General features: G+C 45.4%; 1 protein-coding gene across 1 annotated transcript in view; it reads right to left on the minus strand.

Annotated features, from left to right (window-relative positions):
- LOC8040104 (LIM and SH3 domain protein Lasp) overlaps positions 1–27,833 on the minus strand; it is a 42,761-nt gene that overhangs the window by 6,736 nt on the left and 8,192 nt on the right. The window contains exon 4 of the mRNA XM_029976085.4: positions 24,155–24,451. Coding sequence (XP_029831945.1) covers positions 24,155–24,451 — 297 coding nt within the window. The remainder of the gene's footprint in view (positions 1–24,154; positions 24,452–27,833) is intronic.

The following is a 27,833-nucleotide window of genomic DNA, read 5'->3' on the forward strand; positions in this document are numbered from 1 at the left end:
TTGATATTGTAACGCATTTGGACAGCTAGGTTTAACTCTACACATACTTGTTGCATAAGCCAGTTCTTAGAATCATTTCAGGAAACAGAGACAGATGATAGCACTCTGGGAGTCCACAAACAAAATAGATTTCCTGATATTGTTGCCAAATATATATTCCATAGCCATGAGCACACCATAAAGCTCTGCAGTAAAAATGCTGGGAACAGAGAAAGCCGTCTAGTGTTCACAAAGTGCACTGAATATGCAGCCAAACCAACAAAGTGTGGAGTTTATGCACCATCAGTGAAGAACTGTGCATAGTCCTTATACTTAGCTTGCAAGGTCATAAACTCTTGCTGAAGAACTAGTGGCACAACAGATCGCTTTTTGTATTTGGCCAGTGACCAGTCACAGGTATAGTGCACTGCCTTCCAAGGAGCAACGTTTCAAGCTCTCGTCATCAAGCTACGTTCAGGAAGTTCAAGCTGCAGGGATGCAGACATGCTTTCAATGTGGAGGCTTAAAAGCCGTACTATACTTGGCTTGTTCTTAAAAAGACAAAAAAAAGGAGAAGCCTGCAAACAGCGGAAGGATGCATGTTCAGGGTCAGATTTTACTAACTATAGCATAGGCTGAGGAACTATCTTAGTTTTTCTAGTGGCATTTGGTACGTCTCTGCATACAAACTCAGGGCAGGCGACGTTCGGAAGGCACCCGTGGCAAGTCGAAACCCATGGTGATGGACAGGATCTAGCATTTTTAAATATAACAGTCATGCCGAGCCATATACAACCGCACCATAGTCGAGACGGAAATGAACCAGCGAGTTGTAGAGTCGCAGGAGCCACCTCCTGTCAGAACCCCAGGACATGCGCGTGCAAGTACCTTGAGATCATTAACAGATTTAAAACGCTTTCACTTCAGTTCCTTCAGATGGGTCTGAAAAGTAAGCTTCTTATCAAAAATAACCCCCAAGAACTTGTGTTCATGCCTAACAGTTATGTCAGTGTTATTCAACAGCAAGCTGGGATCTAGTGACGTCCCACGACAGAGTCAAAAAGGCAGACACACAGTTTTTTCTGGTACAAACCGGAAACCATCTTGATCAGCCCCATTACTCCTCCTATTTACTGCCAGCTGCAATTGGCACTCACAGATTAACAAGATGCATGAGGAGAAAGCGATCTGGACATTGTCTACATACAATTAATAAAAAACCGATGCTGGTATCACTGCAGCGAGGCTGTTACCTTTATCGCATACAAGGTAACACCCAAAACGCCTCCCTGTGCAACAACATTTTCCTGTGTAAAAACATCCGAGAGCGTGGATCCCAAGCGGACCTAAAAAATAGGTCCGTCAAGAAGTCCCTTATAAAACGCAGCATGCGACCACGCACACCGCACCTCTACAGGTCCTGAAGTATTCCGTACCGTCATGTTGTATCGTATGCCTTCTGTAAATCAAAAAAGACAGAAATGCAATGCTGCCAGTTCACAAAAGCCTCATGCATGAAAGTCTCCAACTGGACAAGGTTATCTAGGGTCGAGTGACCACGTTCTTGAAGTGGTCACTCGACCCTAGAACCAGTTTTGTATCAAAAATTTTCTTTGTGCTCTAGAACGTATACAGTTGAACCTCTTTCCAACGAACACTGATACAGCGTGTTACCGGATATAGCAAACTAATCACAAAGTTTGGTTGATCAGGCTTTATTTGGATGGGAGTCCTAGTTATATAGCGAAACCGAAACATCTGATGTGCTATCGGTTATAGCAAAGCGATTCCTGCTTTTCTTGCGTCACAAAATACCATCAAAGAAGTAATTTCAAAACGAAAAATTCTGAAACTTTTTAGATTACTCAATGTGCGAAAATGCATGTTTCGGGAGGTAGCGCCACCTCTGAACTGAGTGGATAATGGCGGGGGCGCCACTGCTAGCCTTTCTGCCAGGCATCATGAATCAGTGCCGACTAAAGCCAATGGCGACGAAGTGGAAAGTCGTCTCTCTGGAGAAAAACATGAAGGTTGTAAGGGCGGTGCACAGCGGTCGAAAGAAAAAAAAAAGACATCCCTGCGGACTTTGAGCTTGCACCAAGCACAATATCTAGCATCCTAAGTACAAGGAAGAAGATCGAAGTCTGCTATGCAAAACAACACCGTCAAGATTGACCGAAAGAGTCTTAGGCCTTGCCTCGACCCGGATGCGGAGGAGGCTCTGTTCTCATGGTTTAACCCATTGGCTACCACTTGCGTCCCACGCTGCCGGGCAGTCCGTGCTGTATGTTTTGTTGTATAATAAGCTCTTACGGTAAAACTCAGTACAGAAAACAAGAAAACATGTTTATTTACATGCTTAAGTGGTTCGTTCAAGCCTAAAAATCACTGGGCCCTCACAGATTCTTCCTCGTTTGAAAAAACAATCTTGAAAAACTCCATCCTCAGTCGCTTAGACATCGCACAACCAGTGCTATCTTGTCGTGATTCGGACTCAGAACTGCTGTCGGAATCGCTCCCGTCGTTGACAGAAGGCTCCGAAAACTCACTATCCTCACCAGACGTCCCGTCATCACCGCTGTCGAAAAAGATATCCATGATTTCATCGTCAGAAAGTCCTCACTATACACTGGACGCTGCCGTCTCCTCCAAACAGGCAGCGGTTGAGCGGGCAAGACAACACAGAAAAGAACAAGATCAAACAAGGTGAACAGAACGACTCTCACCATCTGTTGGCAATGTATCTAACTACATTCACTACCCCAAATCTACTTAGCGTGTCATCTATGAATGGCTCTTTAAAACAGAGATTCATGCAGCCCGGCGAATCGCCGGCTTTGGCAATATGGCCCCTGATGCCACACCCGCTGATTCGCCGGCTTTGGTAGCGAATGGGTTAATAACGTAAGGGCGCGAAGTCTGCCAGTGTCTCGTCAGCTTCTTCAAACGAAATCAATCAGTCTGGTGTGTCTGTTAGAGCATGATGATTTCAGAGCGAGCAGCAATTGGCTTCAGCGCAGTGGCTCCAGGTGATGAGGCCACCAACCCAAAATCCCGTCTTTCTTCAAATAAATGAAATAACGGATCCTGCTAACGTCGTTTCTCGTGTTGCAAATTGATATCCTCATGTTCCGATCTATTTTTTTAATGCTACTTAGTGACAGGTAAGGATCTCGTGGTCCGCGATAGCTTGTCCAGGTGAAGAGGAACCAGCCCGAAATTGCGTCTACCTTCAAATAAATGAAATAATGGATCCAGCTAACGTCGGTTCTTGTGTTGCAAATTGATATCATCATGTTACGATCTATTTTTTCAATGCTGTTTAGTGATAGGTAAGGATCTCGTGGTCCGCGATAATTAGTTTTTATATCTTAGTGCTGTGCGCGTTCTTGCACGAGCTCGATTGCAGGAATGTTCGCAACAATTTTTTGTGTGTACATACTTTTATAACGAATATTGCATATAGCGAACAAAATTTCTGCTGCGATGCTAGTTTGTTATAACGAGGTCCAACTGTACTAGCCTTTTGTTTACGAGCCTTTCATAAGTTTTTCCTATACAACTAGTCAGTGCAATAGGCCAATAACTTTCTGGTAGGGAAGAGTCTTTGCCAAACTTCACGATGGGAATGATGTGGACTCGCTTCCAGCACTGTGGAAAGCAAGAAGCTTCCCACAAATGACTAAAGAAAGACAACAAAAGTACCAAGGATTCAACCGACAAGTGCCTCAGCAGTTCACAATGAATCCCATCTGGACCAGGTGCTGAGTGCTTCCTTACTGCAAGGGCTATTTCAAGCTCATACATTGTGAACGGCCAATTGTAACCAGTATCATTTCCAGAGAAATCAATTGGCTGTTTTTCTGCAAAGGAACTGAACTTTTTTTAAAATTTAACAGTGTAGTTTGAGGAACTGGAGACTTCTTGAAAATGATCAGCAAGAATTTCAGCCTGGTCTTTTAGTGACGGCAATGATGAAGGGAAAAGGGGAATGCTAAAGGAGTGGTAGGTACACCAAAATTTTCCTAACGCAGTGATGTGATTGGCCTAAGCCGTTTTGGAGCACCTTTCGGAGCAGCCAAAACAGCGTTTTGGAGCATCTAAAACAGTGCTTCGGAGCCGCAAAAGTGGCTTTTGGAGCAGATATTCTTAGAAAAATAAAAATATTCGTTTAAAGCGCTGGACAAACAAGGAAACTTTGCTCGCCGCAATAAACAAATTATAGTCACTTTAGACCACCAAAATGTGTCATGATATGACACATTTTGCACTGCTTCAGTTAAATGAGACATATATATGTGCCCGCTATAGGTAAATAAGAACCAAAATGCACATATTAAAATTTATTTGAAAATGACCAGCTTAGTAGAAAATATCACACAATTAGGTTGACACAATGGAAGCAGTCTCTAACTGTTGATACACGTGACCACTGCAGTGCAAAGCGAAATTGTCGCGCGAGAGGAGATGCTGTTCGATCGAAACCATGCCACTCCGCTCCGTCGCCAACTGGTTCCCAAAATTGTACACAAAATGTAACTGTCCAGCATACGGAAAAAAAAAGTTTAGCCGCAGGTGTTTGCAGACTGGCTGGCAAAGCACAAGCTAAACACATGCACGCACGCACGCACACATGCACACACACACACACACACACAGTGCAACGACTGAACTCGAGACAAACAAGTGCGCTGTGCGGGTTCAGCGTGCAGACATTGCCTTCTTTGCTTTAGCTCATTTCTCTTCACCAACTTTCTTTCGCAGCAGATTTTTCATGTACAGGGGTCCCCCTCGAAAGAAAGCCTACCTAGAGAAACCTAGGCAACTAGTACTTCAACACAGCAGTCTGAGCTAGACGGATTTTTGTAGCGGCGATTGAAACAAGAACAGGAATGTTGATTAACATTAGAACGGTCCTTACGTTTAAGTTTAGAAAGCGCCATATCTGCAGCGACGTGGGGACGGCAACACCCAACGTGGCGCGACCACGGTGACTGGCAAGCAGGGACCAAATAGTTTTCCCACAGCCGTTGCTTTCAGGAGCAAGTGCTTCAGCTCACAAAGTAACTCCTGCCACGCGAAAACGTGGTTTCGTTTCACAGCATGATGGCATGACTGGTGCCCACCACGCTAGCGTCGGGATGTCCGCAGATGCCCGCGTCTATTGTTGAAAAAGTTTAAAAAAAGATGCGAGGCGACAAGAGCAACGAGAGCGCAAATTGAGAGACGGCGGTAAAAACCATGCAAGGACTGGATGAACGATTGATGCAGGATACCTTGTGTCGGGCGGCCGCTTGCGCCACCTAGCTTAGGTGTGCTCATTACGGTACTCAATATAGTTTCGGTTATGAAAGGCGACCAAAATTGGTCTCTTGGCGCAGGCTTGGCGCAGATTACTAATATTTTGGCAAAATGTAGCAGAATGTAGCAGGGTTAGCCCCTTGGCGCAGTTGGCGCAGCAATCACATCACTGCTAATGCAATCCCATACCTCTTTTGCAGGAACAAAACTGTTTGGAGAAAACATATATTTCACTCATGAGTTCCTCTTGGCTTGTTTTCGTGTCCAATGAGCTTTTGCTTTACACTGTTTGAATTTGATCTTGTTCTGAACAGTCGAGTACCACCGAAACCTTCCTCGAGCCTTATTCTGAGCTTTAATTGTGGTTGTACAGTCCTTGTTCCACCAAGGCTTGCATTTCTTGGGAATATTACCAGAAGTTCGGGAAACTGACACAGAAGCAGCATTTACAATTTTTAAAAACTGTGGGATCGACCACAGCTTCCACAGAAAATAGAGCCCAGTCGGCTTTAGACAACTTTCACCTGGGGACACAAGTTTGAAGAAAAGTAAGTGATACTGCACTTTCCAAAATGACAGGGAAAAGGTCACCACCAGGTGGTCTCCTCTATTTCGAGAGGTGAGATGGAGGAGCACAAGCGTGTTCAATCTGGTTAGGAAGTGCCAGAGAAAAGATCGCAACAGCCGTTAGGAATTCTACATGCAGTGGTCGTTTGTACTTCAATCGGTGCTTATTTTGATGGAGGAATGTTGCCGACACATTACTCTCCCAAGTTTTCAAGGGAAGCTTCGTGTTTCATGAAAGATTGTTGGCACTCAGTAGAAAACGATTCGACCGACAAGTGGATTGAAGTGGCATAAGAAAACATCTACAAAGCTGATTGCAAGGTATGACTTATATTATTATTGAATTCACATTTCCACATTTTTATTGCTTCCGTCCGATTTCGCCTCATAAAAAAAATCTGAAATTAGAACTGACCGATTGTAAACTGGCACCATGATTGGATATACACGAGATCTGGACGCGTGCTGTTGTGTTTGCGTATACCTTATGGTGGTCACGCTTATTTTAAAGTTCTTCACAGACCAGATATGTGCTATGTTAAAATTTTGAAAAACTAAAGCCACCTGTAATTTTGCCAAAGAAGAGACTTTAAATTCTTTATCATGTAGTGGATTTACTTGGATACTGCCTTAAATTATGATCTTGTTCAAAGAGCTATTCATGGTAAAAATTGAAATAGGAAGAATCAACATGTTAATATTAATTATTAAGAAAATCTTAGTTTCTCAAAATAATCAGATTCACTGCCGTGAACAACACAATGTCGTGTAAGGAATCTATGCTAATTTAAAGACATATCAAAGGGGTTATGACACGCCAAAAATAAAATATGATAACTATACTACTAGGACCCATTGTATGTTCCTATAATCCTGATAAAATTGTTTTCAAAATGGCACGATAGTTTCGAGGATAAATCGATTTATATGCGGGTCCCTCAGAGGGGCAGATTCGGGCAAAGCGGGAGGCTGGTAACATTACCAGCCTCCTGCGCGGCGTCCCCTTGCATGCACTCACAGACTTGGCTCTCTTGGCGTCTCGAGCTTCAGCTTCCTCGTTTACCTTCCGCTTTTCAAGCATGCGATCCGCGACGATTACGTCTATGGCATCGCTCACCTTGTCTAAGTGTTCGACATTCATCGCAGCAGCGATGAGAGTGATTGCTCTCAAGAGATGTTGGAAGCTGTTCATTTTGACTGCAATCCGCTGGCGAACAGCTCCAGCGACAGTGAGTTACGGACAAACTTTCCGTTGTCACCGTCGTCCGGGAATATCTCGCAGGCGCGTGCAGGGTGGAAGGTCAAGAGGCCGGGGGTGAGAGCGAGAATAGCGTTCAGGTTGCAGAGTTGCGCGAGCGGTTTTGATCGTACTGCAGCGAGGAGAGCTTGGGCGATCATGGGGGCGCTTAGAATGAGAGAGCGTTCATGATCACGTGGTTTATGGACACCATGGTGTGACTAACTTGGGCAGTGTTGCCTGGTCGCCAAATGAAAACAATAAAAATTTGTAAATTGATTATTGCAATTACCAAAGGTCTAAAAATTGCGTAACTTCCTGTGAGCATTCCATTTCAAGAATTTATCCGTTTAATTTTCATGTCATAACCCCTTTGCGAAGGTTCCATTTGAATGTTTTTTAATGTTTTTTTTTTGTAACGATGAAGTAACAAAATTACTTTAACGAAATAACTAATTGTAACGAGTTACTCCTTAAATTTTGTAACGGTAACTGGGTTACTTTTCTTGTCTGAATAACTAACTATAACACAGTTACGTTTTACCAGTAACGTGCCCATGACTGGTCGCTACCAAAACGATTTTCTAAAACCTTCTAAGAAAAACAAGTAACGTAGGTGACGATATGATTGATTGATTTGAGTTTTATGGCGCGAGGGCTACCAGGGCCAAAATGTGCCAAGTGCATAAACTATTGCAGAAACAAGGGTTGAAGAAACAGAGCTCTAGTAGCTGATGATCTAATAAGACTATAAACATGAATCGTGTATCACACAAACATGATTTCTGGGTATAAAAAATTACTATGTCTATGAATTTTAAGATTACACACTGACCATAATCTATAACATTTTAAAATATCTACAATGGGACTGATATATTTTATGAATAAAAGTTACAATTGGTGTATGTAGCCAGTTACTTCAAGGAATTCTAAAACGTGTCGAAAAAGGACTAGAGGTTTATCGCCAAGAAGGAAGGCTGGGTGAAACGGGAGATGACATCTAAAAAGTTCTGGAAAACATGCCCGTCGCTGTTCATGTAGGTGCCTGCAACTCCACAAGATGTGTAATACAGTCACTACTTTGCCGCAGTGCTCACACTGTGGAACATCTTCACCACAAAGCAAATGCAGATGTGTCAAGCGCGAGTGGCCAATCCTCAATCGGGACATCAAAACTTCACGGAAACGATTTTTGTGATGGGAGCTCTCCCACACCTCCAAACAAGGTTTGATAACGTGTAGTTTATTGTCAATTTCCCTATCCCATTCCAACTGCCATACCTTAGTATGTAATTGCTCTTCTGAAAGCTGGCTTAAAATCTTCATATGGCAGTTTAAGGGATATTTTAATCTTATCCTTGATAGAGGCAGCTAGCTCATCTGCCCTTTCATTACCGATAATTCCTACATGGCTCGGTACCCAGCAGAGTTTAATATCAAGTCCAAGTAGGAGAGCATGGTGCAGCTTTACACGCACTTGTTGTGTAAGCCAGTTTTTTGTGTCGGTAAGGGAGCAAACAGAGCAGGGCACTCTGGGAGTCAAGAAACAAAATAGCTTTCATCACATGATTCTCTAAGATATGTTCAAGGGCCATCATTATACCATAAAGCTCAGCAGTAAAAATACTTGCACTGCTATCGATACGTCTTGCTTTCTTGTACTGCGGTGAAAACACTGCAGAACCTACATAGGAAGAGGTTTTGGTACCATCAGTATAAAATTGTATGTAATCTTGATATTTCTCCAGCAATGCTAAAAACTCCTGCTGAATCACGAGAGGTTCGACTGATTTCTTATGAAATTTGGCCAGTGACCAGTCACATTAAACTTTTACGGCACTCCAGGGAGGAATGCTCTCGACCCTTGTAATCATGCTATTCTCAGGGATTGTAAGCTGCAGGGAGGTTGAAATACTTTGAAGCCGAAAGCTTAATGGTCGCACAAAGCTTGGCTTGCTTTCAAAAAGTCGTAAGAGAGAAGAAGTCTGTACACATCTAAAGGCGGGATGTGCAGGGTCAGATTTAACTTAGTATCCATAATGAAGAGTAAGATATGTCTCCTTTTTACTAAAGAAATTTGATAAGCATATGCATACAAGCTCATTATAGGCGAAGTGCGAAAAGCTCCTGTAGCAAGTCGAAGGCCAAGATGATGAACAGGATCTAGCATTTTTAAAACAGATTCCCGTGCTGATCCATACACAATTGCACCGTAGTCCAGGCGGGAACGAACCAAAGCATTGTATAATCGTATGAGACAACGCCTGTCAGACCCCCAAGACATGTGGGAAAGTACTTTGAGGATATTAGGCGCTTGCAGACATTTCTTCTTTAGTTCCTTGATATGGGCCAAAAACGCAAGTTTCTTGTCAAAAACAACTCCTAAAAATTTGTGCTCTTGCTTTACAGGTACAGATATACTATTAAGTTGTAAACTGGGCTCAAGTGAGAGGCCACGCCGCAGTGAAAAGGGCACGCATACTGTCTTTTCATGAGAAAATCTAGACCCATTTTCATCGGCCTATTTACTCATTTTATTTATAGAGACCTACAGTTGGCGCTCGCAACTCGAGAGGTTGCAGGAAGAAAAGAAAATCTGCACATTGTCTACATACAACGAATAGGAGACAGATGGTAGTATCGCTGCAGCCAGGCTGTTTATCTTCACTGCAAACAGAGTAACGCTCAATACACCCCCTTGGGGGACCCCTCTTTCTTGAAGAAAAACATCAGAGAGTGTGGAGCCAAACCTAACCTGAAAAGTTTGGTTAGTAAAAAAATCTTGTATGCAACGCAGCATTCGGCCACGGATGCCATACATGTGCAAGTCCTTGAGAATCCCATAACGCCAAGTAGTGTCGTAAGCCTTCTCTAGGTCGAAGAATACCGACACACAGTGCTGTCGATGTACAAAAGCTTCACGTATGGAAGCTTCCAGGCGAACAAGATGATCTAAAATTGAGCGACCCATTCTAAATCCACATTGATTCGTACCTAAAATTTTTTCAGCCTCCAATAAGTGCACTAGTCGCCTATTTATCAGCCTCTCGTACGTTTTCCCGAGACAACTGGTCAGCGCAATGGGACGATAATTCGTAGGCAGTGAAGAATCTTTACCGGGTTTCAGCAAGGGAATTATATGCGCACGTTTCCAGCACTGACGAAAAACAGAAGCTCCCTACAAATGGTTAAAAAAAGTCAAAAGATGTCCTAGGGATTCACGGGACAAGTGCCACAACATTTAATATTTAATTCTGTCAGGTCCAGGTGCAGATTCCTTTTTTGTTGCAAGGGCCACCTCAAGTTCACACAATGTGAAAGGCTGGTTATATTCTAGAGCATCTGATCCAGACGTACCAATTAGCTGCTTTTCCGCCATAGCCTTGAATTTCTGAAATTGGGCAGTGTAACTGGAAGAACTAGAAACTTCTTGAAAATAATTTGCAAGACAATTTGCCTGGCCCTTTAATGTGGGCACAGCTGAGGGTAAAAGAGGTATCCTAAAGGAAAGATAATTGCCCCGAATTTGTCTCATTCGGTCCCACACCTCTTTTGAAGTAACAAAACTGTTTACTTTGGAAACATACTTCATCCACGAACTCCTCTTAGCTTGCCTCCTTGTCCAATGAGCCTTTGCTTTACTTTTTTTAAATTCAATCTTGTTCCTAGTACTTGGGTAGCGACAAAAAGTGCCCCAGGCCTTGTTCTGAGACCTACGTGTGGCAGAACACTCCTTGGTCCACCAAGGCTTGCACCGCTTCGGAAGATTCCCCGATGTTTGTGGTATAGAAATAGATGCTGCATTTATGATTCGGTCAGTAATGTGCAAAAGTTGCATTCTCAGGCGACATAGATAAAAATTCGGTAGAGTCAAGTACCGCTTCCAACGCAAAAAGGCCCAGTCCGCCTCATCCAACTTCCACCTGGGGATGCTGGTTCGAAGAGAAGGGAGTGATGCCATACTTTCTAAAATCACAGGAAAATGGTCACTTCCAAAGGGATTGTCTAAAACCTTCCATGAACAGCATGGAAGGATGGTGATGAAAGAAACAAATCTATGGAGGTGAAAGTATTATGAGATGCACTAAAAAAAGTTGGATCACTTCCATTTAAAAGGCAAAGGCCAGATGATAACAAAAATCGTTCAATGACCCCACCATGGGAGTCCTGGCGGGCACTGCCCCACATGGGGTGGTGCGCATTAAAATCTAAAATTAAAAAAGGTTGGGGAAGCTGGCTAATGAGTCCTTGAAGGTCCTGTAGATGCAGTGAAATATTTGGTGGTAGGTAGATTGAAACCAATGTAATAAGGCGGTCAAGAAGAACACGGACTGCCACTACCTCCAGCGAGGTTGTGAGAGGAACTGGAGCACAGGCTAGACCGCTCTGGACAACAACAGCCACTCCACCAGACGAGTTGCTAGATGATGCACGGTCCTTTCTGAAAACTTGATGGCGGCGTAAAACTTTGGCATGCGTGTCCCTAAGATGAGTCCCCTGCAGGCATATGGCCACAGGTCGAAGCTCATCGAGAAAACAATTTATGTCATCAATATTAAAAAAAGGGCCGCAACAATTCCATTGCATGATACTATACTTTGCCATCTAGAGGGGAAAAATGTATATATACGAAAAGCGATTTAAAAGAGAGGTTTTAAGGTTTAAAATCTATCTTAACATGTGGCGTGCTCTGTTTTTTTGGAGGGTCTTTCTGCCTCCAAGTGGGCTCACTGGCGACAGAAAGAGAGGACTCTGATCCTGAGGGGGGAGCATCCTCCTCGGACCTGGGCCCACTTTCATCCATGGGCTCGTCTGTTGCCGCCGGCAGCTGACCCTTAGAGGTCGGCTGCTTCGGCGGCTCCCCGGGCTTCCTCTGGGAAGCAGAGGTGCGAGGGGGTAGCCCTCGGCCCTTAGGGGTCAAAGTGGCAGGCGGAGCAGGGGGTGTCAGCCCCTGCCCTGAGGTGGATGCTGAGGAGGCAGCATCCACCTTACGATTCGGAAGCGTTGCCACTGGCAACGCTCCCGAGAACGAAGGAGACCTCGACAAGAGGCGCAGATCGTCCGTAGACGTCTGCATTCCCGTCAAAACCATTGGCCGTACCGGTCCCCTGCGTACGGCCTCGGCATAAGAACCTTTGGAAATAAAGGCGAAGCGCTTCTTTGCATCAGCGTTATGAAATATTTTCGGTAACCTTCAAAGTAGGATTTCTTTTTCTTGTTTCCATAATGGGCAAGATCGAGAGCACGCTGTGTGCTTACCGCTACAGTTAGCATAGTGGGGCTCATTTTCGCACACATCAGCAACGTGCTCCTTGCTAGAACACTTGGCACAAGTGTCACTTCCTCGGCAGTTCTGTGACCCATGGCCAAACCGCTGGCACTTAAAACACCGCTGAGGGTTTGGCACATAGGGGCGGACGCGGCACTGGAGATATCCTGCCTTCACAACTTCAGGATGTGTGGTTGACTCAAATGTTAGGATGATGTGTTTGGTCTTGCGTTCAACACCATCGCGGCGAAAAGTAATATGCCGAGCAGCAATTACTCCCTGAGTAGAAAGGCCCTCAACTACTTCGGTTTCTGTACTCTCGAGCAGGTCGCCTTGAATTGTATTAAGTGTTCTATGAGGTGTGACAGTGACTTTGTAATCAGTCACGCAGTTTAATGCTAAGAATGAATCACTTTGTTGCTTACTGTGTATCTCCACTAGGAGATCACCAGATGCCATCTTTTTTGCATTGTAGTTCTTCCCAATCACTCCTTCGAGACCTTTTGAGATGAGGAAAGGGAAAGGGGACAACTCGCCAAGCGGTTTTTCATCCTCAGAGTGCATGACAAGAAACTTGGGGAACTTTGAAAATGTGTACGTTGGTTTTTCTATGCGTAGTGCTTCGGTGCGGACACTTTTCGGGGCCCGATCAAAAGGTTTTTTTGCTTGAGAACCCATATAAATGGGAGAAAGACACATTGCCTGGGTGCACCGCCCACCACGGAGCCCAACAAGGGGGTAGGTAATGTGCCATAGCAAGATGGGCTTGGCTGACACAATTACTCTACCAGTGCTGCTCGGGCACTATACCCTAGTGTGGTTGCAGGGACAGGACCTGTTTCCACTCAAGGTTGGCCCTTGCCACCTAAGAAGTTGAAAAAGGAAGGAAGAGAGTGTAGAAGAAAGGAGTAAGAGGTGGAAGGAAGAAGAGGGTAGAAGAGGCGACTGGCTGAATCATCCTGGTCGGGCGAAGCCAGGACACCCGTCTACGAGAAGCAGGGGCCGAAGCGGTGTATTGCCTTGCCCGGAGGGCCCCGAAGGGTCCAAACATACCCCGGGCTCAGCTCAACCACCAGGGTCCCCTTTTCCCCGGACACGGGTTAAGCCACACACAGCCAGACGTGGGTGGGCGAACCCACATGGCTCGGGGTTCGTAGTGACGCCACTCACCAAGCACCTACTAAAGTAGGTGCCCCCTGCGTGCGGGTATGGTGGCCCACGTGGCTGGGGTCCGTGGTGACGCTACTCACCAAGCACCTAGCACCTAAGGAGCAGGCGCCCCCTGTGGGGCTCGGGGTCCATGGAGACGCCACTCTCCAAACACCTGCTTTCAGAGGTGCCGCCTGCGGGGGGTGACGATATGGAGATCAATGGAACTAAAAGTATTATGAGGTGCACTAAAAAAAAAAATTGATTGTCTTTTTTTTGAAAGGTAAAGGCCAGATGACAGTAAAAACGTTCAATGACTCCGCCACGGTAGTCTTGCCGAGCACTGCCTCGCATGGGGTGATGTGCATTAAAATCTCCTAAGATTAAAAAAAAAAAAGGCTGTGGGAGTTGGCCCGCAAGTCCTTGCAGGTCATATAAATGCACTAGAAGGTTTGGTGGAAGGTGTGGAAGGTAAAGCAAAACAATTGTGATTAGGCAGTCAAGGAAAACACAAACTGTCACTGCCTCTAAAGGGTCGCGAGACGGACGGGAGCACAGGCACTACCACTCTGCACAACCACAGCTACTCCACCAGGAGAGCTATTGCAAGAAATGTGGTCCTTTCTAAAACCTGATGTCGTCTAGTACCTGTGTATGAGGTTCATTAAGATGGATCTCCTGTAAACAGATGGCAACAGGTTGGAGCCCACCGAGAAAAAGTTATCATCATCAATATTACGAAAAAGACCACGGCAGTTCCACTGCATAATACCTATACTTTCAACCATTTAAAACAAAAGTATAACATAAAAAGTGTATTCAAAGCTATGTTCCTTAGGGCTTAAAATCTATTTTCACACACAAAGCACTGTGTTTTTAGGGGGGATCTTCCTGCCTCCGGGTAGAGTCACCGGAGGAAGAAACCTTGTCCATGGACTCCTCTGCAGCAGCCAGCAGCTGGCCCTTGAAGGTCGACTGCCTTGGCGCTTCCCCGGGCCTCCTCTGGGGAGCAGAGGTATGGGGAAGTAGGCCCCGGCCCCAAGAGGTCGAAGCAGCCGATTAAGCAGGGGATTTAATCTCCTGTTCTAGGGTGGATGCTGACAAGGCAGCATGCTGACAAGGCAGCATCCACCTTGCGGTTCGGAGGCGATGCCACAGGCATCGCTTTTGAGGGTTTGGAGGGGGACCATGACGGGAGATGCAGGTCATCCGGAGACGTGCGCGTTCCCATCAAAACCACTGACCATGCTTGTCCCCTGCACACAGCCTGGGCATGACAGCCTTTTGATACAAAGGCAAAACGCTTCTTAGCCTCAATGTAGGTGATGCTCTCGGTAGCTTTCAATGCAGGGATTTCTTTCTCTTCTTTTCACAGAGGACAAGATCGGGAATATGCTGGATGGTGGCCAGTACAGCTTGCACACTGAGGCTCATTATCGCACACATCTGCGACGTGCTCCTAGCTGAAGCACTTTGCACAAGTGTTTCTTCCCCGACAGTTCCATGACCCATGGCCGAAACGCTGGCACTTAAAGCACCGTTGAGGGTTCGGCACATAAGGTCGGACCCAGCACTGAAGGAAACTTGCCTTTACAATGCGGCAGCGTGGTCGAATTGAAAGTCAAAATTATGTGTTTTGTATTCCGTTCCACACTGTTACGACGCATAGCGATCCGTCATGCAGCTATAACTTTTTGACTAGATAGAGAGACAGGCCAACTATCTCTGGCTCAGATGAGTCAAGCAAGTCATCCTCAGAAATGATCCCTTGAACACTGCTCAGTTTGCAGTGAGGACTAACGCTTACTTTGTAGTCGGAGACAATGTTGTGTTTTAGAAGGGCATCACTTTGCTGCTGCGTTGACTTCGACAAGGAGATTATTGGATCCCGTCTTCTTTGCACTGTAATTGGTGCCAATAACACCCTCAAGAACTTTGGAGACCAAAAAGGGGGAAAGCTTGCCAAGTGGCTTGTTACTCTCCGAGTGCAATACAAAAAACTTTGAGAATTTCTGCAGTTCAAAAGATTGCTTCACTGTGTCAAGTGCTTCGGTGTGGACCCTTTTCAAAGGCCGATCAAGAAAAGATTTGATGCGCGGACTCGCAGGAGATGGGAGGAAAGTTCAGTGCCCGGGTGCTCCGCCCACCACGAAGCCCAACAAGGGGGTAGGCAATGTGCACAGCATGAACGACTTGGCTGACACAATTACTCTACCAGTGCTGCCCAGGCACTATACCCAAGTGTGGTTGCAGGGACACGACCTGTTTCCACTCAAGGTTGGCCCTTGATGCCTAGGAAGGTGAAAAAGGAGAGAAGAGGGTGTAGAAAAAAAAAAAGAGAAAGAGGTGGAAGGAAAAGTGAAAAAAGGAAGAAGAGGGTAAAAGAGGTGACTGACTGAATCATCCTGGTCGGGCCAAGCCAGGACACCCAACTAGAGAAACAGGGGCCTAATTGGTATATTACCTCACCCGGGGGGCCCCGAAGGGTCCACACATACCTCGGGCTCAGCTCAACCACCAGGATCCCCCTTTCCTCAGACACGGGTTAAGCCACGCACAGCAAGGCGTGGGTGGGTGAACCCGCATAGCTCGGGCTTCGTGGTGACACCAACCTGCTCTCTATGCGTGCAGCTGGTCCCCGCCGACATCACCTGGCTTGTTGGAACATGTTTCACCAATCGCGAAGCTCCTTCCCTCATCATATGTGCTTTCCACCTCCCATGGGTTCCAAAGAGTGGGTGCACTATTGAGCCGCTTTTGGATGGATGCACGCAACCTCCCAGTTTGCTGGCTCTATACATTAAAACACCTTTATAACGAACTCCACAGGACGAGCACAAATTTTCGTTCTACAATTTCCTTCGTTGTAAGTGTTCAACAGGTAAAATAGAAGACGTAAAGTTGAATGATAACTATCGCGTAGTGCTGCACCTGCATGACAAAGATTCCTGCACGGTTCCATTGGTCTTGCTTAATTAGCTATCGTGGTAGTAAGCTTGCAGCCTAATCAGAATGCACTTGTCATACTGAAGAATGCAGATCTAGACTCGGACAAAATTGGGCGGAAAGTGTCGGGCTCCCTTTGACAGAGACTTGGTTGGATCTTGTCGAAGGTCCTCACGCTTGTCAAACAGCTGCAGGGAAAAGGGGTTCCAGCTGCCCACGGAGACACCTCCCTCATTACAAAGGACATAATTTTGCACATGTCCGAGTGCCTCCAAGACTACTAACATATGTGCAAAGTAAAGGGTGCAATGGCTTCTTCCCGCCGCTTCTATTAGCCCGCAGCATGTGATCAGTTGTTATGTTTACTCAAATCCTACTTTTTTACAGCGGAGATGTTAAGGCTAGTTTTCCCAGTATCGTGTCCGCCAGTCAACAAATGATGACACAAAACTCTAGACAGCTACCGCCAACTATGAGCGAAGGCAGTAACCAGACAACCGGCTTGCAGGTTGTCTGGTTGCCGCTGTTGCTCATAGATGGCGGCAAGCTTTCCAGCCTTTCCACTCTGGCTTGCCGACTTGCGGCCAGTCATTACTTCATTCTCATTATAGTACTGCTTCGCTGGTCTTCTTCACAAAAGTAAAAAGGCTGAGTTGTTTTTTTAGTTTGTTGGAAAATGTAGTAATGGGGTGCTAGTGCACTATCTATTACAAGTGTCGAAATTCTTGCTACGCAGCATGGAATGGCTGTTTCAGCATAGAAATTGCAACGACATGAAAAAATTCAGATATACATCAGCTTCCCCATCTTTACTAAAACTGAACTGATGTGCTCAAGGTGCACAGTATGCTCCAGTGGCATGTCAATGAAAGAAGACTTAGATGATCGCAGAAATTCACCTCTCTCAATGACCTCAGTTGTTGACAGAGTTGGTGCAGGTGCCCCCCGCTCTTCATTCATGCTTGAATCTCCTACCTTTATGCCGCTTATGCTTTTACCTACTAGAACTAAGCGGACGTGCACGAACAAAAAACACTAACAATAGTCTTTCTAATAACTTTGAAACAAAACAAATTAGGCAAACATAACGAAAGAAATGAAAAGATGCATCCCCACAAATATGCACAAATAAAAATCACAAAAAAAAACAACAAAAAAACATAGCCTTTTTTTTGTGTTAGTGTGGCAAAGGAAGTGGTAACAAAAAATGTGATAATGCGATGCAGCGGCGAGCTAGACGCGTTCGCAACACCACCGTTTCTGTTGCAGCAGCAACTCCGAGAAAGACACATACCATGCTTTGCTTGACTGCCGAAGGGTGGCACAGTAATCAAACCTCACCTGCTCGCAATGGCAGGGTTCCAGTGGATGCGAGGGTTCCACACACGAGTTCCTGTACTGAGTTGTACTAGTGATGCTGGTGCGCGTAAAGCCGAAGTAAAAAGCACGAGGTTGTTGACCTGAACGATGCCTAGAGTGCGTGCTTAACAGGGACACTAAAAGCCCGAACTCACTCTTTTAGCGTCTGCTACAACAGTACAGCGTCGCTCTATCTGTTTGATCGCGTAATGTGACCTGCGGGAGTGACTCGGATCCACTCGAGCAATGTTTGAAGCAAAGCCAACATTAACATAGACAAACGGTGATCTGTGAAAAGGCCTTAAAGGGGTACTCCGCCGATTTCTTCATGGTCCCCGATTTGCTTGAAATTTTGCTAAACTCGCCAAACAACATCGCCAAAATAGTATCCCAAATATTAGGTCAAAATAATTTTTTTTCACGAAGTTATTGAATTTACAATTTTGGTCCTCACCGTGTTTTTCAAACTGAAAGTCTCTACTGGCAACAATGAAAAAGTGACGTCATTGGAAGTGCAGGGGTTCACTCTTTGGACTGTAGAATTTGTTCCCAACTGATTCGAAGCAGTTTCATGGTGTCAAATGAATGCTTTGGAAGCTCGCTCCAGTCCCCGCACTCCAGCACGCAACAAATGATTGGCATATTCTATTTTTTAGACTGCTCGCCCGACTGGCAAGCTAAACTTCCAGTGACGTCACGGCCCTGAAAAGGGCGGGTATATTTGAATGTTTGTTTTTGCATCATTTTCGTTCGCCGATTTCGCAATAACAATTATGAATTTCACGATACTAAATAGCATACCAGAAAGGGCAAAGGCCGGGGAGTCAGGAAATATAGTTAGTTGAGGTAGCTCAAAAATCGGCGGAGTACCCCTTTAACTCCTTCTATACCATGGGGAAAGGTGGCGATTTTTGAGAGATCAACAAAAAATTTATTTATTTTAAGAACTAGTCGGCATGTGGCTAATTATGTGACATCAAAATACAGCCAATAAGCTGCATTTTAGAAAAAAAAAAGGTTTATACTAATGTCTGAAAAAAGTCAGTCAAATTTAAAGGCCGAACATGGAATTTGTACAAAAATGAAAACAAAGTTTAAACATTTGAAGCTGCATTACATCATACTTACTATGTTTTTTTGTTGTCTTTTTATCCTAAATATACGAAGTGTGCCCCATACACACCTTTATTACATCTGTAATTTGGAGAGCTTTAGCTAATAGTGTCCTTTTTTTGGTTGATTGGCTAGCGTGCTTCCGTGGCGTCATGTCATTCAGAGATGCTGTTGCATGCGAAGGTGCATGTCCTCCAGAACACTTTAGTTTTTGCAAAAAAACCTTGGTTTCTCATTGCATTGCTCTAGCTCCTTCTCTGCTGTTGTTTCTATGGCTCGCAGCACACATAAAATGTGTATCCCAGCTCAGGACAGAATAGAAAGCTAGAATGACACTCTCCAACGAGTACCTGTCGATATTCTGCGCCTCTGAGATGAAACGTCACTGTAGCTCTAAACAAATGAACTAACGTCCTCCACAGTCCTCACTGCTGCTGTCATTCAAAAAACAAGCAGCAAAATCAGCTAAACTGTGCAAATGAGGCTATTTTTATAGCAGTCCCCAATGTCAGCAGGACGCCATGTCTGACAAGTACCACCGTCGCACAGAGGTCTATTTCTGATAGCTCACCAGCTCGGGAGAAAGTACAAAAACCAAATCGAAGCTGTAGTTTTTCAACTATCCACGAGATGGTGCAACATGCACCATCTTGTGGATTCAAACCTTGGCAGCGCGTGGAATCCACCGATCACAGGTGATCGATGGCCAATGGTCATGGTACAGAGAGAGTTACAGTCCCTGACTGATTTTTCAGACGCCGAAAATTCGAACTTGCTCCTTATTTCGGATATTGACGAGGAACCATGACTGGTCCAATTGAAATAGTAGATATTAAAAAGCAATTTTTTGGACAGTTGGCAGTCCGAAAGTTTGATTTTTCTGACTAAAATAGTTACGAGTGGCGGCCGCGAAGAGGCTGCCATCTGTAATTTTTCGCTGGATTGACCGCTCGCTTGGCTTGATTTTTCAGATGGATTGAATAGGTTTGGCAGCACTATTTTAGCACTGCCGAACCAGCCACTAGGCGCGCATAGAGTCACCGAATAATCCCAGAGTACCGGAACTCCCAAGCTTTGTTTCACAACCAAGCCACAGCGCAGCAGTCGCGAACCCCAATATGGCACTGCCCTGTGCGTTTGAAGCGAAGCGCGTAAGGTGTAGTGTTCGTTCTCGTGTAAGCTCTTCAATCCACGTCCCTGGCGTGTTGCGACACTGGTTTGTTTTCATTAAAGTTCTTTCCTTCATTCCGAGCGGTGCGCGACTTGCTCCTCACTGTCTCGTCTCTCGCCTCGAAACACACTGAGGTTGAGTGTTAGGCTCAGTGTCTGAGGCATAGAGTTTGAAACGCAGCACCAGTGCAATCGGAGCGAACAAACGAGCCAGCAATCTCCTTTGCAAAACAGATTAGCAGCTACTTGATATAAAAAAAAAAACCTTGAGAAAATCAACGCACCTTTTCTTCGTTCCTAACTCATCGATGCCCAAAACTCAACACCCGTGCATATTAAAGCCCCTCAATGTGTTTTCGTTTGTCTTGCAAGTACAATCAAATACACCAGTGCACGAGGCCCGTGTCTCGAGCAGCCCTTGGAAGCAAATGGCAGCGGAGCACCCGCCATTTGCACGTGTCTTGCGCATTTCCACAACAATGGTTGGCGGTACTTATAGTCGTTTTGACGCGGAAACGTTTTACAGACTTTTTTGTTGTTTTGGGCCGATCCACAAAATGGCTGACTGATATCTTCCGCCACGGGCTAAACCAGCCAATCAGAACTGGATTCTGCAGGATTGACTTCCGGTAAGCGGACTGAATGGAATTCGGTACTTTGGGCACATCCAGTGACTCGAGGCGTGCTAAACTATGCATTTTGTTTTTGCTACACATCATCATCATTATGTTGGTTTCTTACTTAGGTCGATTTTTAATCTCCAAACAACTTTTTGTTCTGTTTCCATGCCAGTTGCCATCCATTAAAGGGGTACTCCGAAAATGTTTTCATGGTCCCACTGAAAATTTGCTAAACACACCAACGAACATAGCTGAAATAGTATCCTAAATATAAGGTCAAAATATTTGTTTTTTTCGAAGTTAATGAATTTACAATTTTAGTCCTCACCGTGTTTTTCAAACTGAAAATCTCCTACTCGCAATGACGAAAAAGTGACGCCAGTGAATGGCATGGGTTCACTTTTTTTACTGTAGATTTTGTTCCCCACTGATTACAAACAGTTGATGGTGTCAAATTAATACTTTGGAAGCTCACTGCAGTACCCTGCACGAAACAAATGCTCGGAGATGGTTTATTTTTAGACTGCTTGCTCGACTGGCAAGCCTGCCTTCACCGACGTCACGGCACTGAAAAGTGTGGGCATATATTTGAATGTTGGTTTTAGCAACATTTTCATTTGCCGATTTCAACATAACTGTTATGAATTTCGGGATACTAAATGCTACCAGAAAGGCTAAATGCCGGGGATTCAGAAAATATAGTTTGTTGCGGTCTCTAAAACAATTGCCTGAGTGCCCCTTCAAGTGTGGAGTGAGCTGTTGATAGCTTCTAAACTTCGTACCTAGATGTCTCGCGGTTTCGTCGTTTTGCCCTGTTTCGATACATGCTTTGGACCTCATGGCCTCTTTATGCACCTCCGTCAGGCAAGGACACGACACTGAGCCAAATGCAAGCGGACATGATCACTCGCAAGCCTAACGTTACACAAGGTACTCTTGGCGACTTTTTAAAGCCCGCTTTGGCTCAATAAAGCCAAGTTTTGTAATCTGGAGATATTTCTGACTCCTTTATTATTTGGACACTTTTCAGCCCCCACAAAGTCCGAGAAATCGGTTGGCGACTGTAGTGCAGGATTTTGTATAGCCATCGGCGGCCAGCACAGGGTACACATGGATGTCAGTTTTGCGGCGGCATTCGGTTGTTACGTGTGTTCAAATGGCGAGGACGCGAGTTCCAGCAGAATGTCAACACAGTACTCGTGCGACGGCTCCCGTTACTGCAGTGCGAGAACGCAGACAGCTAAAGGCCCGTTCACACGCTTGCAACTTCTTATAGGACCGTGTGCCTTGAAACTTCTTCAAATCTCTCACGACAAGAGAAAACGGTGCGCCACCTATCAAATAGCCGTAAAACGCTCGGCAGTCCCCATTTTCCTATTTTTTGCGCACATCATTCTTTCGTGCTTGGCTTGAAAAATTTCTGTCAATGTTATAAACAACCATTTCTCACAGGTAGTACATACATTTGACCTCACCAATACTGCAAAAGCCTCCGCTGTAGTAAAATGCAGTTCCAGGGTCACCGCATAGATGGTCCCATCTTGTTCTCTCGTCGCAAGAGATTTTAAGAAGCTTTAAGACAATCGGTCCTAAAAAGTCACAAGTGTGTGAACGGGACCTTAGGTGCCAGTCATTACCACATTCTGTGTTTAAAAAAAAAAAAAAAAAAAAAAAAAAATGGAGCAGCAATGCTGCACCACCTAAAGCTATGGATGCCCACGAGAACTTTTTGCGCTTGAGGCCAAAAGAGGGTGTACGACATGTCGACGACTTCGGCCGCTGCTGCATTTATTTACGGTGCCTTGCCTCACGCATCGCTCGAATGCTATGACCTATGTGTAGCCTCCTATGTTTTAACCAGAAAATTCATAATAGTGGCCATTTACACCTTCCAGTGCCACATATCCTATTGCAGGGGTGACCAAACTGTGGCTCCCGAGCCGCATGCGGTTCTTCGCGTGTTAAAGTGCGGCTCGTAGCTCCTTCCACATCCCCCATCCCCCCCCCCCCACCACCACCACTCCCCCTCCTCCCTCCCGGTCATACGAGCACTTCCCCAAGAGAAATGGAACATGTTTTAAATCGAAACAGGTTGCGGTTTGGTAGTCTTGGTGCTACTGCCACCTTACGTACAGTTGGACTGCTTTTGACTCGGATAGATTGAAAGTAGTTTGAATTTCGTTTATTGCTTTGGACAAAAGTTTGCCCCCCCCCCCCCCCCTTTTTTTTTTGCCTTTCCTCTTCCATGCGGCTCTTGGAAGTTCTGTGGTTTTGTTTGCGGCTCTTAGGCTGGGTCGGCCTGGCCACCCCTGTTCTATTGCATGATTCAGAAAATGCATGTTTGTTCTAGCGAGGGTGCAGGAATGAAACGAAAAACTAAAAAGAACCATATTTTTGGGCAGAACAAAATCATAATCAAAACAGTATTTAATATTTTGTTCCAGAGCAAAACCAAAAAATTTTCTGAATGGTTTTCAGTCCCAGGGGAAGTGCCTGGATTTCAATATCTTCTCGTCCCCAAAGGAACCAGAAGATGCCCTTGAAGGGCTTCTCAAAAGAAGAGGCTGGCACACACCCTCACTTAATGAGTGAGCTAGGCCCACTGGACATAGCATACCTGCTCGAAATGCTAAATTCGTGGTTCTTGGATCCACATTTGTGAATCCAAGAGCCACGAATGTGTTGACGTTTTGGGAAGAACGAAAAGAACACCCAATCGGAACTGTGCATTAAAGTGCACAGTTCCGATTGGGATGTGTACCGGCCACACAGGTCAGCATGCAGCAGGCATTGTCAGCATTCAAATTTAATGGAACGGAGGTCTCGCTTTTCATTGAGCACTCTGATGACGTGCTGCTTCTGAGATCATGCTCTGTGCCACGAGCCGCTCTTTCTTGCAGTGTCCTTCACTGGGATTCTCCCGTTTTCTACTGCTACAATAAGCACACACTCGCTAGAGCTTTTAATTACGTACTTTCTGACAAAGATAAGAGTTTCATTTTCTTCTTTTAATTATGGTTCTGAATTTTCTTCACATGCAAACACATATCGTCAAAAACGTTATATACCACGATTTTTTCGTTCCGGAGAAGAACCAGAACGGAACATTTTTCTGTGGAACGAAAATAAAAAAGAACAGAACGAAAAATGGTTTGTTACGATAACCTGGTTCTAGTAGTCATAAAAACACATTCGACACATGGAAATGGGCCAGGATTTAGTTCCCCTTCGTAAACAGGCATTTTTGTAGTAAAGCATTTGTTATAAAGGCGGTTGACTGTAAATGCTATTGCATTTCAGACAACAATGCGAGGAAGGTGCACCAAGCCTGGTAAAACTGGTGACTGTGGGTCCTTACCAATGACACCGAACAAGGAAAAAGTGGCATATCGTCACGTGGACTGGAAGTGATGCAATATGCATCGATGAGACACCACTCACCCTTAGATTCGCTGAGTTTCCCACTTCGGCCAAAAGGTCCATGACGTTGAACTCGCGGCGCTCAGCACTTGAGGCCGAAGGCAGAAGTGCTCCACCGGGGCACATGATGTTCCGAATGTACTCTGGGTGTGGGTGGTGGTTGTTGTAGAAGACGGAGAGCTCGGCAGCTGCCAAGGCCAATTCAAGGGACAGGCTCTTGATGACATTGAGCGGAGGTCCAAAAGAGTGCAGAGGGAAAATGTAGCCCTTCGATGTCTCTTGCGTGTAGCCAAGCTGTTTCAGGATTGTCTTGGTACCCTGGAAAGAGTCACATTTGGTACTGGCTCCAATGTGCACGCCACAATTGTGTGACCAAGCGCATAAAGGGTCTGCCTAGAAAGTATGGCACTATTCAACAGAATGCTCAGTGTCTTAAGAATGGTTCACACATTTGCGTTTGGTTGCAACTGGGTGCGTTGCGACTCCTTACGATGAGAGGACACATTAAAACCGCCTATCGCGTCGCCATGGAATACCTGCGATTCCCGTATATTTCCCATTGATTTCGCACATCATTCTTTCAATACGGGCTCGAAAAACATGTGACAATATTATAAATGACCACTGTTCATATTTACATTTCATCTCGCAAATGCTACAAAACATACACTCTAGTGCGTGCTTTAAGATATATGTGCGGACACTGCGTAGTCACAGCTCCCAGATAAAGTCCTCTCCTCGCCTTGGTTGCAATTAGCACCACCTGAAGACTCTTCGAATACCAGCTAGTGGCTGCCTGTCGAGGGTACGGTTACCCATGCTTCTCTATGGGGGACATGTTTGTTTTTAGTCTTTTCTGGGTGTGCCGCGACATGTAGAACTTGGCACTTGCGCTATGTGTGTTGCTTAGACACAGCTTCGTCATTGGCCCTAGTCTTGTGCCTCAACTATGGCAAGAACAGCTTTATGAAAGGATTGAAGCGGCGAGATCTCCGGCGCAGTGTTCAAGCCAGTGTCCATCAAGGTCAGGGCAGACACCTCTTTGTTTTGTTTGTTTGTTTCTTTTTTTTTTTTTTTTCTAATTGCACTGTCTGGTTGGCGCGCACTCTCGGAATAGGCTATTGGAGTGCGCGCAAATAGGACTTCATCAGGTTGATTGTGTCGCAGCATCTGCCACACTGTGTGTACACACCTACCGTAAAATCCCATAAGGTCACCTTCCCCAAAAAGGTCGCCAATCCCGTTTCTCCAGCTAAATATCAGTCACATAAAAATTCCAAAACATTGCCCCCCCTCCCCCCTCCCTTTTCCCCGATACCCGGCAGATATCACGCAATGTTTGACAGGAATTATATCAATCGTGCAATCTGCGGTACTGGTACGTGTGACAAACGAGTTTTTGTCTGCGATCTGCGCGCGCAATGCGCCATAGCGAAATTCAGTTCCAGAGCCACCTCAAAGATGGCATGTCAGTGTTTTCTCTTATTGTAAGAAATCGGAAGAAAGCACAAGGCTGCACAGAGCACTCGGTTGCAACCAAACGCAAGTGTGTGAACTAGGCTTTACACCGTACTTCTGCTAGCAGTTAAAGGGCAACTCCACTCAATTCCGAAAATTTCAAGAAAATGAGGAATTTCACATTAAAAAAAGCACAAATAAAAGGCACTATGTCTATTGCTTTCTGAAAAATATGTTGTTCAATCTCACATTAAGCATGAGCAAAAATCGAAACCGAAACTTCGGCTCCATCTAGCAACATTGGCCTCGGGTCGCCAAAAACATGGCTATCACATGATACGAGATGTCATGTGGTCCTCTACGCAACGACGGGCGGGACTGAGACGGGCCGGCAGGCCACCGTTGGGGCGGGCGTGTGCCAGGCGCAAGTTTTGTTTGCACCGCACTCTTCACCACGTTTTGGTTTTTACGACGACGTCTGCACAACTGCGGCATCAGTCTGTGCACGTAGTGTGAATGAAACTCCGAGAGACAACAATCACGAACGGTGAGACGACGACGGCGGTTCTGACGCAGGAGACAGCGGTAACGGCGGGACGGCCAGATGGCTCGCAAAAAGCACGCTGTGCTGGCGCGTTATTCCAATCACATGGACACTCCTGAGCACCGAGAAAAAATGTTGCTGACATCACCCGTTACGCTTGCCCGGAGAAGTAAAGCAAACAAAAAGGGGCAAGCAAAAGTGGGAACGTTTTGCTCAATTCACCCACTAGAGTCGGCCGATTTCAGAAACCTGGCGCGTTGCAAAGTTCGCTGGACCTCTTGAGAAACATTTAGACAGAACTAGCTCGTAATATTTTATGTGCGGTCTTTCTAAGTGATACTGAAGAGGAGTGCATTGTTTTTCAAAAAACAAAAGTGAAGCGAAGTTGCCCTTTAATGCTTATAGTAGTTGTAGGATAGCGGGGTACTACTTGGGAAGGTTGTCAAAAGCCCTACTGCCCATTAAGTCTGACATGACCTTCAAGCAAATGTAAGACAAAATCCTTTATACAAAAGATGTGGCACGTGTGCAATTTGAAAAATACCCAACAGGTTGAATACTATCTAAAAGTCACTTCTTATAAAAATTATGCCACACTCTGAGATGTCAGGTGTACCCAAATTACTAGGAGTGCTATTTTTACGGCATGCGTTCCTACATGCAAGGTACCGAAAGTAAAGTTTTTAATAAAAGGCAGGGACACCACTAAATTAGATTAAGTAAGCCACTGTGGGCTCACAGGCACCCCCTGAGCCCCAATGCCCTCGTCAACAAATTACTCGCATTTCCACTACGTTCGGGAGAGTACATTAGCCGTGCGACCTTCTAAGCCAGCCTTTCCTGCATGAATAGGTCAACTTACTTCTGTCCCACTTGTAGTACACTCAGTTAAGAAGCACCAGCACCACGTGCAAAAGCAGGCTAAGGTACAGTTGTAAACGAAACCAATGAAGCCACGGGGGCGTATGGCCTCAGTCTATGCAAGTGCATCATGCCGTTGGCCAGTTGCAAGATGAGCGGCTATCAACATCTGGCTGTTAGCAACATAGCTGAGCACAGTGCTGTCAACAGCCACTAAGTGAAAAAGCCAAGCGTTTACAGCTGCTAACACTATCGACATTGAGTGCATCCCTGCTGCATAAAACCATTTTCCTAAAAGGACCTTCATACTTTATTTCCTCATCCCTACCACAGAAAACCTCTGAAACATAGATCCCAACACCGTCCCCTTGTGCGACTTGATGAAAAGTACACAATTATTTTACCTTAAAACTCACACTTGCACATCACTAATGTCACACTGGACGCAGACAACGGTACAAATCAGGTATGCATACTATGGCCGAGGTCTGAAACAGACCCAGAAAGGGTGCAGGCCGACACCAATCGGTGACTGGCACTGGCGACATGATGCACTTGAGAAGGACAGCATTTCAGCAGTCTTGCAGCAGACCGTGTAGAGCAACGGCCTCAAGCATGCGGCCCACAGCTCGCTGAGACGCGGCCTCCAAGCATCAAGTGGGTGCTTGCCTTCGTTCCTATGTATCATGCGCTATATGGCTCATAAATATTTGCTCAATGTCGTTGATTCCTTTAAGTTCTAAACGCTCTGCTCTTATAACACATGCTCACCTACTTTTGTCCATTCCCTTTTCTTTTGGACCGAGTATTGTTTTGTCTTAATATCTGCTTCTCAGC

The sequence above is a fragment of the Ixodes scapularis genome, unplaced genomic scaffold (assembly GCF_016920785.2).
Source record: "Ixodes scapularis isolate PalLabHiFi unplaced genomic scaffold, ASM1692078v2 PGA_scaffold9__187_contigs__length_104089568, whole genome shotgun sequence".
Taxonomy (NCBI): Eukaryota; Metazoa; Arthropoda; class Arachnida; order Ixodida; family Ixodidae; genus Ixodes; species Ixodes scapularis.